This window comes from Dermacentor variabilis, chromosome 1, assembly GCF_050947875.1.
Source record: "Dermacentor variabilis isolate Ectoservices chromosome 1, ASM5094787v1, whole genome shotgun sequence".
NCBI classification, from domain to species: domain Eukaryota; kingdom Metazoa; phylum Arthropoda; class Arachnida; order Ixodida; family Ixodidae; genus Dermacentor; species Dermacentor variabilis.
Genome location: NC_134568.1, coordinates 213,576,367 through 213,592,806, shown reverse-complemented (window position 1 = coordinate 213,592,806; position 16,440 = coordinate 213,576,367). Strand labels below are relative to the sequence as shown.

General features: G+C 46.6%; 1 protein-coding gene across 1 annotated transcript in view; it reads left to right on the top strand.

Annotated features, from left to right (window-relative positions):
- LOC142592690 (uncharacterized) overlaps positions 1-9,309 on the top strand; it is a 28,853-nt gene extending 19,544 nt beyond the window's left edge. The window contains exons 4-5 of the mRNA XM_075704264.1: positions 5,569-5,727; positions 7,442-9,309. Coding sequence (XP_075560379.1) covers positions 5,569-5,727; positions 7,442-7,513 — 231 coding nt within the window. The 3' untranslated portion in view covers positions 7,514-9,309. The remainder of the gene's footprint in view (positions 1-5,568; positions 5,728-7,441) is intronic.
- The last annotated feature ends 7,131 nt before the right edge of the window (positions 9,310-16,440 follow it).

The window sequence follows — 16,440 nt, the reverse complement described above, 5'->3', positions numbered from 1 at the left end:
TAGTACCCCAGGGGATCAATTGCAATGCATGCTCACTGACCTGGAGAGGCAAAGCGATGGGTGGGTCTAAAAATTAATTTGCTGAAAACTAAAGTAATGTTTAACAGTCTCGGAAGAGAACAGCAGTTTACGATAGGTAGTGAGGCACTAGAAGTGGCAAGGGAATACATCTACTTAGGACAGGTAGTGACTGCGGATCCGGATCATGAGACTGAAATAATCAGAAGAATTAGAATGGGCTGGGGCGCGTTTGGCAGGCATTCTCAGATCATGAACAGCAGGTTGCCATTATCCTTTAAGAGAAAAGTTTATAACAGCTCTGTCTTACCAGTACTCACGTACGGGGCAGAAACCTGGAGGCTTACGAAAAGGGTTCTACTTAAATTGAGGACGACGCAACGAGCTATGGAAAGATGAATGATAGGTGTAACGTTAAGGGATAAGAAAAGAGCTGATTGGGTGAGGGAACAAACGCGAGTTAATGATATCTTAGTCGAAATCAAGAAAACGAAATGGGCATGGGCAGGACACGTAATCAGGAGGGAAGATAACCGATGGTCATTAAGAGTTACGGAATGGATTCCAAGGGAAGGGAAGCGTAGCAGAGGGCGGCAGAAAGTTAGGTGGGCGGATGAGATTGAGGAGTTTGCAGGGACAACATGGCCACAATTAGTACATGACCGGGGTAGTTGGAGAAGTATGGGAGAGGCCTTTGCCCTGCAGTGGGCGTAACCAGGCTGATGATGATGATGATGATGATAATGATGACCTCAGAAAGCGGATGGGAAAACGGCGCAGCAGAAGCTAAATGGCAAGAGCATGGCACGCTTAATGCGAAGACGTGGGTTCGTATCTCACCTGCGGCCAGTTGTTTTTTCATCCACTTTCATTTTAATTGATTTATATTGACTTACAGCAGCTGCTTGGACTTGACATTAGTGCCGCATAGTTTAAGTTCGAAAGTTCAATGGTTCACAGACATTGAAGTCATGTCAGCGACCATATTCATACGTACGTGACTATCAAAGGCCTTGAGAGTTCTTTTTACCCTGTGCTCTCAAGACAGATAGACTGTCAAGCATACCGAATTTCGATTGAGGTAAAGTGCAGACATGACCATCCCGAGCCCCTCGAAGACATGGTCATACAAACTCTGCAGGCTTCTACGCAGACGTTTACAACATCTGCAAGACGCACAGATTTCGACCAGGAATTGGAGAGGCTTCGGGTGATCCGCTGGTGGGTCGAGAAACGATATAGGCGTACTAAGTCCATTTATGACCTGAGGGAAGCCCGACGCATTCAGGAGGAAGTTCAGCGTCAGATGAACAAACTTCAGGACCAACGATGGAAGAGCTTCTGCGCATCGCTGGACCCTCGCAAGCCGTTATCCCCCGTGTGGAGAACTCTTCAGGGTCTTCGCTCACCTCCAAAAAAACGTCGCCCTTTACAGCGCTGGCTCTAGATCAAAGTCGTCCAGCGCTTTAGGTCGCGGGAAAATTTTGTGCGAAAGTTACTGGCGACTTCGTTCTGCTGGCTGACTTCTCACTACACGACGTTCCCATCTGTAGAGATCAAATAATGGAAGTGCCTTTCTCTATGGAAGAACTGCAAGCGGCCTTGGCTGCTTGCAGGCGATCGTCATCACCCGGTCACGATGGGGTGACCTACGCTGCCAAGTGCACTACAGAGCGTACAAGCCCAAGCACTTCGGACACGTATTGGCCTCCCGAGATGTTCTTCGGCAGCTAGGTTCAACAGCACAATGTTGTCTTCTGGATATATACAATCAACCTTGGCGTGACGGCATAGTCCCCGACAGTTGGAAGTGTAGCCGACTGGTGCCTCTACTGAAGTCTGGGAAAAGTCTCCGCTAGACCTTGCATCGTACCGGCCGATTGCACTTGCGAGTTACGTCGGCGAGGTCATAGAGATGATGTTGCTGACACGTATGGAATGATACCTCGAATACTACAACATTCAGCCTGAGGCTATGGCTGGTTTTCGACGTGGACGGCCTTCAATTAACAGCGTCATTGATCTCGTGACCTCCGTGCAGCAACGAAAAGCCATGAAGCGTCTCTCTGTAGCACTCTTCTTAGATGTAAAAGGTGCCTACGATAACGTAACCCATGAAGCCATTTTACAAGCTCTTGAGGCTGCAGAACTTGGAGGCAACGTCTTTAGGTAGATTAGGAGCTATCTCTCACGGAGAGCTGTGCTTGTCCTTACAAAGGATGGCCCGACAAGTAGATATATCTCCAGTCATGGTGTCCCACAAGGCGGAGTGTTGAGCCCAACTCTTTTCAATCTTGTTCTAGTGAGGCTTGCCGAAACTCTACCACTGACTGCTAATGTCTCGCTCTGTACTGACGATATTTGTATCTGGGCGTCCGGCGTGACAAGGCCACAAGTGCGCGCCAGAATATAGAAAGAGGCAACTCTGACAGCGGCATCCCTTCGCCGACAAGGTCTGACGATTTCTACAGAAAAAATGTGCACTAGTGGCATTTACACGAAAAGCGATGTATTTCTACACGGTGTGTATCTAGGGCCAGTCCATCGCGTACTAGAAAGCTCACAAGTTCTTAGGTGTTATTGTGTATCGTGACCTCACCTGGAGTCCGCATGTCTCATACATGAAGAAAAAGCTCATTTGTATTGCGAATATGTTCAAATTTGTAGCTGGAAAATCGTGGGGACCGTCCGTTCACTCTATGTTGCAGCTATACACGGCACTTTTTCTTGGATTTTTGCGATACAGTGTTCTTGTTATGTCCAACGCATGCAAGACTAATTTCATTGCACTACAGAGCATACAAATCCAAGCACTTCGGACACGTCTTGCCTTCCGAGATGTTCTTCGGCAGCTGCAACGATTGTCATTGCACAAGAGCAGCCGATCAGCATTCATATCGTCGGTGAGGCACTAACATGCTACACGTTTCTCGGCTACTATCCCACCATTTAGCCGATTTGCCAGTGCGAAGACCACAGGCTACATTCTGTGGTATTGTGACCAGACACCATGACTCGATACCATTTGGCTTCAAGCCTGCGAAACGCCCAACATGTACATTGTGGTGTCTCCGGCAAATTCACGTGTGCCACTGAATTCCTGGGATTGCTAAGAAGGCAGACTTCTCACCACTAGTCTTGAAGCATTTGTCACTGCTTCTCCTCAACGAGTCTTATTTTGACCGCATACATATTTACACGGACGGTTCTACCAATTCCCACAGCTCTACCGGAGCAGTAGTTGTTCCATCGGACGCCGTCTCTTTGCAGTTTAAATATTCGGACAATACAATGTCGACAGCAGCAGAACTTGCGGCTCTTCAAGGTGCACTCAAGTACGTGCTCCAGCAGTCACCAAATCGCTGCGCCATTTTTTACGATTCCAAAGCAGCCCTACAAACTCTGCAGTTTGCATTACGTCATGGGTTACACGAGCAGATAGTCTACCAAATAAGGCACGCCCTAAGTCACGTGCTCGAGAAACGCCACTACATTGTATTTCAACGGTTGCCAAGCCATTGCGGGATTGTCGGCAACGACAGCGCAGATGAAGGTGCGCGTTCGGCTCATCAAAAACATCATCGGGTTCCTATACCACTTTCAGGAACTGATGCTGCGCCACAACTTCAATAACTTGCTCGCCGCATCCCACTTCTACGGTGGAATTCACCGGGTTTCACCAACTCACGCTTGCACTCTCTCGACCCTAATTTGAGACTTCGCCTGCCACTTGGACTCTCCCGTCACGAAACAACTTTACTGTGTCGCATGTGGTTGGGGATGACCAACAGTTGAGTTGAGTTGAGTTGTTCAACTCAACTCAACTGGCCAACAGTGCGGCGTGCAACTTGTGCGGGTGCGATGAGACTCTAGAGCACCTTCTGTGTCACTGCCCTTCCTTTGACACTCAACAACGTACTTTACAAGCGAAACTCAACCTGCTAGACAACAGAGGGCTCTCAGAAGAAAAGATCCTTGGACCATGGCCTATGCATTCTTGCAGGCAAAATGCCATAAAAGCCCTTCTGCGTTTCCTGAAGGACACTGGATTGTATGAACGCTTGTGACAGGGAGATTTCTCTCTCTATAGATATATATACTTCGCACCCCCCCCCCCCCCCCGTAAATACGCCTATTGTCGCCATTCAATCGTGATTATGCTGACATCATCGTCATTGCATCATCACACAAACGGTATCATGCTTCCGTTGTAATACTGTCGTCATGCTATCTTAGTCATGCCATCGTCATCATTTCCGCTTCTTCATCCGGTTGTCGTCATAACGTCGTCGTCACGCAACGTCGTCACACAGTCGTCAGTGCATGTTCTCATGTCGTTGTCACCACGTTGTCATCGTTATACCATCGTCATAATTTAAAAATCGACATCTCATTGTCGCCATGACGTCGTCGTTACACGCCTTTGTCGTCAGAACGATATAATTTTTTTTTCGTAGTTCAGTCGTCACTGCGTCGTCGTCATAGAGTCGTCGTCATTCCTCCATGCTCATGAGCGACCTTGACAAGCGAGTGCCATAGCAAAGTAGGGCGATATTGAACTATGTGGTATATAACAGAAACAACGAAAGTCTCAAAATTACCAGTATATGTGTTAAATAAGCGTCACTTCAGAAATATGGTCTGTGGCTACATTGCTCGATTGCTATTCGCATTACCGTCGACAGTCCATCGTGAGATGAGTTCTGCTGTAAATTTTTTGAAACTAGTGTCCCGCTAGAATGGCAGTGTCAGTGCTCCTGACAACGGAATATTGAAGATTAATTGCATATCGGAAATTTGGTCCCCACCACGCCACTTACGCATCGCACAACTGGCGCTTACTTATCTGCACATGGCGCACGGGCTTCTTTTCTTGCTGGTAGCGTTTGCTGTGCCGGGACCAGGTTTGCAGTCTGCGTAGCCATCCAACAGGCAAACAGATAGTTTGGAAAGTGTGACTTTTCTCGTCGGTTTTGTGGACAGTTTAGAAATCGGTTCCGCGAGAACATGGCGCACACTGTACATAATTACAATGCGTATTAGCTGAATGCTTTCGATGCAACCCTGAATGGCAGCTGGGAGCGCTGTGACAAAATGCGCGCGGTGAAACCCTGCATGGGCATCATCACGGTCGCCAGATGTACCTTCTCAGTAAACGCCACGAAGACCTCGTGAGCTCACATTATCGCAAGGAAAGTAGCCTGCTTTCTCTGTGAGCAGCGCGGCAAGACGAGGTTTGAAAAACCGTGACGTTTCTAGCACGGCTGGCACGACGTCACGGAACCCCTTGAAGTTGAACCTGACGGATCAGTCTATACGGGGCTGTTTATACATGGCTCGTCAAACGGCAGTGCACACATATGCGGAAGGTTAAGGGTGTACCCTGTAAGGTATACATGTAATACAGTTAATTTCAGTAAATTATAGAGGAAGCCTCTCCGATGGTGGTGCTGGTGTCTGCACTCAGTGTTGTGTACAACGCAAACATTTATTTGAAGTTGTTAGTATGCCTTTAATTGCGTTGTTTGCCTGTGTATGTGTTGTTCGCAGTTTCTTACATTTCACGCCCTCGGATCTCTTCTCTACATCTTCGTCTCCATCGCCCACCTGGCCAGCTTCAACTCCTCTGCTACCGTCGCCGGATTTTCGATAGCGGGACAGGTCCTTAACATTGATGTTTTCAACGCCGACGTGGTGAACGCAGCTGGGGTGAGATATGACTTCTGTAAGAAACCACTGTTTTATGCATCGAAGCACAAAAGTAACTGGAGCACCAGTGCATTTCGAGACACTTTGAAAATTAATATATCGGAACTGGCGCTGTCCAGTGAATTCGTTCCAAGTGGATACGGCCTGTGAACTCAGCGGTTATAATTCGTAGATTGAAATATGTGGCGTAAAGTAATTAATAAGTTAACTAGCGTAATTACGTTACATATTCAATTAAACATTTAGATTTCTCGTAGAAGTAGTGACCACCTCATCGAGTAATTTATATCAAGGGTTAGAATTGTGCCATCTGCCATAGTCAATCTTGAAAAAATTTGGTGCAGCTAAAAAAAAAAAACACACCCTGTATATATGCCACGATTCATTATACAGGTAATGTCCGGTGTGTGAGCTATTTGGCAAGGCAGCAGCAGCAACCACTATCAGCAAAGTCCGTGAGCCTTCCGCGAGATAGCTTTGCTTTAAAACAAACAATTAGTGCACCTTTGTTGAACAAACCACTTCGGCACAGCGTTCCTATCTGCACTAATATTATCAGTTTATCAGGGTTAGCGTTTCACAAGCCAATAAAATGAAACCTATAGAAACCAATAAAATATTCCTTCGAAATTTTTTTTAGGGCAGGGTGATATTCAGGTGGACAGGTGAAGTGATGTGCATGAATGAGTAACGCTCATTGGTTTGACGTCGCCGGGAAAGGTGCACCGCTTTGACGCGCTACAATAGGGCGGATAATATTTCATGACCTTGAGGACAAGGCAGACACGATGCTGCCAATACGGAACTGATTGCGTCCAGCTATGGTTACCTTTATTGGCGTTGCGAGTCGTGGGAACGTCGCACATACGAAATGGAAACGAGATCACTAAGAAGAGAGAGAGAGAGGCAGGGAAGGTGGTTATATAACCATGGGAAATCGTCGGTTGGCTATCATGTACTGGGCAGAAGAAAAACGAGTAAAAGAGATTCATTGTCGTTTCCATTTTCCGTTATTCCCCCTTTTTTGTGTGTGTCTGTGATTTCGTGCTAATCTACATCCGCTGCCCTCGACATAAGGTATTCGCTGTAATCGGACTTGACGATACAATCGCCCGCTTAAGCCCTGTTTGCCTTGATTCGAATCGGCTCAACAATTTTATGACTCAAATTACATTTTTAGAGTGTTAGTAAACAGGAATATAAAGTTTAGCTCTGTTTACAAGCAAACCAAGTTTCTGCAATAGTGAATCAGTAACTCATACCGTGAGAGGAGGCTTGGCGAACCAGAAAGTACAAGTGGCGACGTCGCTTTGAAGTTAATACACTATTTCTGACAGCATCTACGGAAGTGTAGTCAATTGTTTATATATAAAAAAAGACTACATTGCATTTTAATATAAATATACCCGCGCCAAAAATGGCTGCTTAGACGAAATCTTTTCAATCCGGGACCTAGCGGCGCTGAAATTTCACGCGAAATTGAAGAAAGGTCATCTTAACGTTCACTTTCTCCACAATAATCAACTGATTTATCAGTCTCCCTTAAAGCCCCTGTTTCTCTAAAGCTAGATATGAGATACTGCCAGGGGCCACCCATGTCTGACGAATAACACACTTTTTTTTTTTAGTAGGCACACTGCGTGCTGAAAATGTTGTTTCCTTCTGCGCAGCGTATTTCAATGGCGTGCATTTTTTTTCTGTTTCTTTCTCGCAGGCGATGGGACTTATCGCGGGAGCTGCGCACCTCTTCCACGTTGCATTAATAGTCAGGAAAATGATTTCGTAGGCTTGTACTATTTTCTAAGAGCAGCACTTGGAATTGTTGTTACCCCAACAAATAGGCCACGTTTTGCTTACAGGCCTTGCCAAGGTGACGGCTTTGTGGTTGTGACGTCAGTTCCACGCCTTTATAGCCGTACTTGTTTAATCGACGGAAATGGGCGTTTGTGTGGTGAGCAGTTGAAGCAGTTCCTGGTCGTAAGAACAACATTATGGAAGAGGACAATTATTTTTTCTTCACCCTTGCTCAGTACGGCCCGTGCAGGTGCACCCGGGAGCACAGGTTTACGGGCTGTGTAAAGTCCTATTATTATTTGGCAGGTGAAAACTGCACACCCTTACGCTTCAAGACATGGTCTGCTGTAGCCATTAAAAGCGGCCACGGGCCAGGAAAAGCGTCCCTGTGGCTGCAGCGAAACGCCCCTCTCGGAGGGCGCGACATCCTTGATGCATGCATGTCGTGCGTCTGTCAAAAGATGTCGCGAATCGTCCGCTTTGCTTTCGTACAGGACGTTCGCTTCCTCTTACGTCGCTGGAGTTCGTGCCCACGTGCGCTGTGTTTTTCATAGGCGATTCCGTCGGCAGCATGCACGTAGTGTCCCTGTAGCATGGACGTATTATTCCCGTATACGCTCCCCTATACGGGGAGTAGTAGGCCGAAAATGTGGCACAAGGTAGCTAGTGGCAAAAATGTTGGTTCACTCGATTCACCTGCACTTTGTGGACTATAGTTCAGGAGCTGCGGCATCTGCGTCTTCGGCACGTCGCCACGTGTAACTTTGTGTAGGACGAGTTGAGAGAATTCGGTACCGGCTTGCGCTTGCGGGAGAGTCAATGCAGGGCTCGTTCAGGGATGTGCCGGGCCGACTGTGCGCAGAACTGGCACTGAACTGCAGTGAACTAAGTGCAGGGCGAATCGGATAGCACTTAGCATTCAGGGAGATTGAACGGTGACAGGCCGAGCTTGGGCTATGTTTTCTTGAACTTGGCGCCAAAGCGACGCGCTGAAGGCGTCGCGTGACGTCGCAATTTTCGAGCTCTGCACGTGCATTTGGGTCGTATTTGCATTCGGAAAGCCTACGAAAATTGCCTGGTCGAGTTAATTTTCTGTGCAATGTAACTGCTGTCTTCTTTTTTTTTATACAAGCAACAATGACTTCGCCTCAGCCAGACGTTGGCAATACAGCACAATGTTTTTTTTTTCTTTTGCTTAGCAGGCAGCCGAATCAGTGGCTTCAGCCAGAAGTTGCCGCACTCTGACTGGTCGTAGAAAGCTGAGGCCAAATTGTAAAGCTTTTCGTTTTTAAGCTAGGACTTTGTAATGGGCCGACTGCCGTCGCTAATATTATTTGGCGCTACCACGATTGACCGCTGTTTCTTCTTACGAACAACCCTTTGCCGACTTCCAGCTTCTATCTGTCTAGCTTAATTTACTGTTTTCCTTTGGTATCAGTTTATGGACTAGTGAACTTGTGATCTTGATCACATCTGTGCCTCACTTTCTCCATTCATTCCGACTACTTTTCATTCGCGGCACAGACGCTACCCGGTCGGTTATCTGAGGCTGGAGTGTAAATAAGAGAAAGCACCTAAGCAAGTGCAAATTTATTCTTAGCATAGAAGGAATTAATAGCCTGATCAATTTCCGATCTGCTATTGTAGTTACGCGCCTGCGTACCACTAAGAAACCTGCATTAACTTTCCCAGAAATGCATATGTTACGCTTTTCTACGTTTCATTATTAATTGATTTCATGTGCATGTAAGAAAGAACAACAACAATAAATTTAAATGTCATCAACTGCGAGGTGAGTTCTCGCCGCCAAGTTCATATTAACAGTATGATTCGATCCACGGTCCGTATACAATTCGTATACAAAACGAATCCGTGGACGATGGACTGTGTACGACCGTTCATATACAAGATCCACGCTCCGTATACAAGAGAGAGTTTTAGCTGACGAGGTCACGGGCACACTGTCCGGCACCAACTCTCCAGCACAGACCAAGTTGCCTCAGCGCTCTGCGCATGCGTAGTCGGAAGTAGCTCGCAGAACGCTTCGTACACTGGAGCCAGCTTTCTGGGTTGGCTTGCACAAACATTTAATAACGAAAATAATAACGAATTTAGGAGCTCGTTCTAGTGCGGACTAGGAGACGTCTAGGCAACATTTAAGGATGTGTTCTTCGTCATTATTTTCGTTAATAAATGTTTGTGCAAGCTGCTCCTGGTCTACTCATTGATACTCTCTGTATGGCTGAGAAGTCCCGGTTTAGAGAGTATATGTCCATGACGCGTTTCTTCATGTCGCAACAGACCTATAGGTCAGGACTAGAGCACTGCACGGGTCGTTTTTTTCAGCCCGGGCCTGGCCTTAGCCCGAAAGTGTCATGCGTTGGGCCGCACGAGCGCGGCCTGGTGATTTCAAACGATGCCTGTGCCTATCCTGTGCCTGGCCGGCGCCCGAAAGAACTGGGCCCTGCCCGACACGGCCCGGCCCCGTTCGGTTTGTTCCATTAGCCATTGGGCCTAACCGGAGCATGACCTAGTTCTCGGTTATTGCGAAGGTACCAGCTGAACATACACAGATTATTATTCTATTACTTGATATGAAAACACACATATACAATGGACTGAGATGAAAATAGGCAGGGAGAAGGCTGGCAACTGCTACCGAGACGAGCACGATGCCTGCCTACACATTAAGAAGGAGGGGATAGAAAAAGAAGTTGAAGGCTATTCGCGAGAGGTAGATTCCACTCCGTCAGGTTTCCCACTGGAGTTGATTCTAAATAAATAAATAAATAAATAAATAAATAAATAGTTAAAAGACAAAAATTACATCCTCTGTTCACCATGCTTGTAAGTTAAACTAAGATATGAAGGACTGAACAACACTTTCTAAATAGTTGTGCGGCAATACGTAGCGAAGGCTTAGGTGAACACTCCTGTACTCACTGCTAGCCATTTCATATCACGTTTGAATCTCAATTCTCAAATAATAATTGCAAAGTATAATCATGTAACTCGAGCCAATAAACTTCCCGCGAATGTAAACATAAACACGCTGGTCTCTTGGCTTTCAGGAATAGCATAATACACTGCCACTAGAAGATATTTAACTCAATTAAATAGAAATTGGTGACACGCAAGAGTAAGGCTCATGTGCAATCATATTGTCGTACGGAACATGCCATTCTTATTGCTTTATCCGGGTTCTTTTTAAACCTGTCAATTTTTCAACTCACAAACTAGGCACCCGTGTTTCGTAATATAAATAAATTTGTACTTTCTCTACATTTGTTTCAGCACGCAGGGTGCTAAGCACTGTGCATGTACAGTGCAGGCAACGTGGTTTCATTTTTTCTCCATCAAGTTGGGATATGATATTGTCACGTGGTAGTGACCGTCACGAACACAGTAGCAAAACTGTAAATAGCGAAACTAACTCTTTATTGGGTGAAGATGTGCCACGAAAAACAGGGTATACACTCAAATAACAACGACAGCGGCGAACACAGTCGGCGATCATCGAAAATTTGATCAGCGGGTCAAGCGCGTCGGCTTTTATACATGAGTCATCGAAGGTTCCAGCTCTATGGTTCCAGAGTAATCGTGCGAAAGAAAACAGGCGTCTGTAGCAGCGAAACGGCACCGGAATCACACTGGCTGCGGTGCCACGTCACGAGCACGCCTCGACGGAGCAGTGCGGGGGAAAGGGTACACCTGCTGCTGCCATAGCGCGCCAGGTGTTGCGTGAGGGGAGATAGCATCGCCACGACGCCGCGTCACCCTCGCTCTCGCAAGCCGGCGCGTGGTCCGCATCTCTCTCTCTCTCTCTCTCACTCTCATTCCCACTGTGTCTAGCTGCTGCGCGCGCCTGCCGGCCTTGGTGGCCGCGGCTGTTTCTTCGGTCTCTATCCGCGCAGGGCGTCGGTGGCACGCGGCGTTGGCGCCGCAGGCTGCTGCTGCTTCTTGCTGGCTCGGGCAGCACGTGCCGCTATGGAGCCTGAAGCGTCTACTTCGGCGGCGGCCGCAACCTCGGTAGTAGGGAAACGTGGCCGCCCACGCCAGTGCCCGCAGATGAAGGGAGCGAAAGAACGCAGCAATACGCGCGAGCAGGCAGGCAGCGGACCAGCTGAATGGGAATGAAGACATCGTGCATGGCCATCGAAGAAGACATCGTCAGCTTGGCTCTCCCCGTAGACATTAGCGAACGCACTGCCGGAAGATAAAAGTACATGATTTATCAGCAATATATCCAATTTATTCCGGTGTACAGCTAATATGCTAAGGTAGAAACTGTAAAACAACAACAACAAGAAAACTAAATAACCCACCCCAATTTAATTGCAAATCTCGACAATATACCCCGCAGCGAAACTCCATATCATTACTCGCAGCACAAAAACTCGAAGTGGGCATTAATGCTTTCGCATTCACAACTCATAAGAAGCGCTTATTAGGTGTCCTAAGAATTTGTTCATGACTCTTAGGTGATCATTGTTACCGTTTTCCCAGTGACTAAAGAGCGTCGCTATTGAACGCTAATCTGTGCAGCGTATCGATGCTGTGTCGTGGCCTGCCTGCTCTGAGTTTTCCACAAACCCACAGATATATCGGCCGAAGATTTTCATAGGGCTGCAGTTTCTATAGTTTAGTTTTGCGGAGTTGCAAATAACATGCCCGGATCTATTACGGGCCCGACTGAGGCCCGGCACGAGCTCGAAGCTTCTATGGCCCGGCAACGGCCCGCGGCCTATCGGGCCAGCCCGTGCAGTGCTCTAGTCAGCACTGCATTGCTGGGCAAAGTTGGAAACAGTGCGGAAGGATGCGGGAACAACCACGAACGCTCGTGCTGCGTTGTCCTGTCTGTCTTACAACTTCTTTTTGACGAACTTCCCCAGTTGCTTTATTTTAACGTTCGATTTTTAACATTACTTTTAACAAGAAAAGCTCTGGTGACTGTTGGGAGCAGTTTTGTTTTGAAGCCAATTAATGGTTTACAATTATTGCGTGAAATTGAATATCTCCAGACCCCCCGCCCCCCCCCCCCCCCAAAAAAAAGAAAAACGAAAAAAGAAGCACAAAGTTTGCCCCTCCGCAATCCCGGTACACGAACAGTAGACGCAGTTTTGTAAAGTTTTCCTGCTTAAAGTGAATAAGTGAATAGAGTGCTTAAAGTGAATAAAGTTATATTTAAACTAACAGCGCGAGAGTACAACGTGGACATCAGAGAAGTGAAGGGACGAAACACGGCGCTCACTTCCAACTGGTTTATTCTTTCCGAAACACGCTTTTATACGATTCAACGACAACTATAGAACAAAAAACAAATAAGAAACAAAAAATAAAACAGAGCAATGTGAACGAAATCTACAGTAAAGGCACTAAAAAGAACCAATGCGATAATTATACGCATTCTATGTTATGGAACTTCCGTGTTACAAGTTGAAATACTTTATTTCATTTGAACATGTAGCAATAGTAGAAATGCGCTGACGCATTTGGTGTCGCCACGTGTCATCTCGGATGCTTCGATACTTCACTTGTTCTATCGTGGCACCCTGCGTAAAGTTATCGTATAATATTTACAGTTTACGATCCATATTTACTATAGATGTTTTTGTATCAAGTTACTGTTTTTGCGAAATATATTTTAACGCTCTGTTAAAAAAATTGGCGTATCATATGTATAGTCCCGTAGACGCTCCATACGACGTTCCTGGGATTGTGATATCTGTTTCTGTTGCAAAGTTGTGGAGTTGTAACTTTCATGTTTTAAGTTATTTTTGAAGCTTTTTTCCTTTTTTGCTACATTGCAAATATTAGCGATATTTGCCCAAATACATAATTGCTGACTGGTACCACCTGCGCTCCCGTTTATAGCTGTATACATACAATACAAGCCTACGCATAAGCTGTCCATTGCATTGCGCGATGCCTTGTTCATTTTTAGCGTATGTTCCTATCGGTGCGGAGTAGGCACCCGAGGCTTAATTATTCTTGATTTGGGAAATTATCGCAAGGAACACACGAGACGAAGAAAGGGACAGCACAAAACACCGCTTCGTGTTGTCCCTTTCTTGGTCTCGTGCGTTCTTTGCGGTAACTTCCTAAATCATGAATCATCAACTGGCCTACATCCATACTCTACTACTCTGCTATGCTTAATTATTCTTGCTATGTCCATGACCCGCCATGAATGATATAGTCTAATGAATATGAAAAACAAACTGTAATTCTTCCTTGTCATTACTTGCTCTGTTTCATAGAATAAAAGCGACCTAATCACGGAGATGGAAGCGGCGGCGCTCATGCATATCGGATATTCGCTACACTAATTGCTGATCATAATATTGCAGCGGCGCTATAGTGTCGGTTACTACGTTTCGAAGTTGGCAACTGAACCGCATTAATTACGGTTAGCATCTTTTCTAGTTAGTATATGTTCGGTACCATTACTAACGTGTTAGTAAAAAGTAGTATGCATGACACACAGTTCGTGACTTACAGTTAAAATAATTGCCTTTTTTTTCTTCTAGAATCGAGGGAGTTCTTCGTCTTCTTTTTTAGGAACGAGCGCGTTAGTTACCGCTCCACGCCACCCATTACCCGCCCGACCATTACATTCTGGGTGTACGGAGCCGGTGTACACAGAATGAGACAGAACTCGCGGCTCAATAAGGAGTTTCCCAAAAGCCGCGAGGAAGGATGGCCCAGATGCGGTTCTCTTCTTAGCTTGCACTGGATCAGTGCCATTCGTAATTTTGAGTACTTAATGGCGGGCGAACAATCACCGCATCACCGCTTCGCTACTTAGTAGCCTACATACGCCTACATGGACAACGCTCACTCACTACAGCATTGCAAGACAAGCGCATAGCTGGCTCCATCAGCCAAATATGTCTCGGAATTCGATTCACGACCGGTTGCCGTGGCTGTACTCTACTCATGGTTTTTGCGCGATCCTTGAAGTATAGAAGCTGATGCGTCACGCAAAGTCTTTAGGGTTCGAGTGAGCGGCGCACGCTGCAAAAAACGACAAAAAAAATTACCATATGACACCAAGATGACGGATCTCTGCATGTCTCCGACCGGTTTGGAGATTCCGCAAGGGTTTCGCAACGAGGAAACAAAAGAAGCAACAAAGGCTTAATCGGAGCGGAGGAATTGCGAGACACCGTCTGCCGTCCTATCGCGAGAACTTAACGGTGCTCGGCGCTGACTCCCTATGGGAATCCGCGTTGCACGGGAAAGCGCGAAAGATGAAAAGTACACGGTTGAAAGGCAGGGGAGAACTCGTCGCTTCTGACCTTATACGAAATGATGTGCTAGCCGGGGTCATTCAAATAAGGCTTGTATTTGGGTTGTATTAGGAATGATGAAGGGACATTAATGTGGAATGTTAAGCTGAATTAGCGTTTACACTTGTGCAATTGCAAAGCAGCTATTCTTACCGTGAGAGGTAGAGATGTGAGAGCTCGGAAAAAAAGTGAGAATTTTTGGAAAAGGCCTGTTCTTTTTCTTCGTTTTTCTTCAGGGTATAAAAAGCGAAAGAACAAATAAACGAACAAACAAACAAAAAGCACTAACGTTCCCAATTTGCCCAATAAAATGGAGTGCGTTGATGGAAATCATGCGAAAGTTGTTTTGATGTCACTTTGTGAGCATAAACATTCAGGAGACATTGATTCATCCAGTTTGTGTAGCATTTGTTATGTTGGTGGTATGCTGCATCTACATCGTTTGTTGTTCAGAAAGGCGCCCTCGACATGAGTCACATTTGACCGTGGGACCTTTTGACCGTGGGACCATCCGACCTTTTACAGATGAAATAACGACAGGACAAACAGTTTTGGTAACGCTCTCATTCATAATGATGGAGAAAAACGCGCTTTAAAAGACACTTCGGGTGTCTTGCCTAGTCTCGCAATGGACGTCTGAGTGGGTACACAGAACATAATTTACCGTTGTCTTAACCTAGTACTATAAGGTGCGCGTGAACCGAGAGCTTGGCAATTCAGCTCAACATTTCAGAGTAGCTACTCTAAGTTTGCGTTTATGAAGTATCGTCCAGAACCCGACACACGCCAAGACTACAAGTAAAGGACATGGTTTGCTCCAGACACACCTGGTCGTCTTCTTCAGTCAGAGAGTTCATGGACGCACGCGCCCTGCCGATGCACGCATGCACAGTTCAGCAGTGAGCGCGATACGGCACTTCCTTCTCCTAAAATTTGTCCGGTGGCTTTCTTTTCCGAGTCGATCGTCTGGGTAGGCTCGGGACTTCCCCAGTACTTGCAGATTGACCTGTACTAGACCTTATGTCGGTTCGCTCGCAGGCTTCATCTATCCATGGTAGATCAGACTGCGAACCTCCGCCGCCATTCTCCATTTCACTCTCCCTTTCTTGTGCTACGGCGGTTTCCTGCTGAACTTCCCGAAGTCGCACTTGGTCTACATGTCCTCACTGTCTTCTGCCTTCCGTATCTGATCAATCATCCACCACTGGCGGCAGCCACTGTGCCAGGCAGCCATCTCTGTCTTGTGCGGTTATACTGTCGCGACCAGACTCGTGTTCCGGAAGGAAACAATGGGGTAGCCTGGTGTCGAGACCTGACTCCTGGCTGGAAAACATTGTGCCCTGTTGATCTGGGAAATGAGCATTTAGTGTGGTCCCAGGTTGGCTGTCCAGCAGCATCAGGCGATTTGCCGTCCTTTGTCGGCGTTCTGCTGTAGCGAAGCAAGAATCGAGCGAGTCGACATTGCAGCAACCCTGATTTAAATTCCTTTAATGCTTCTTTGACGGTGTGCACCACGCGCTCTGCTGCCCCGTTCGACTGCGGATAATAAAGCGCAGTTGTAACGGGACGCACATGGTTATCTCGGAAGAATATCTTTGTCACCGTGATGGTAAATTGGGATCCATTA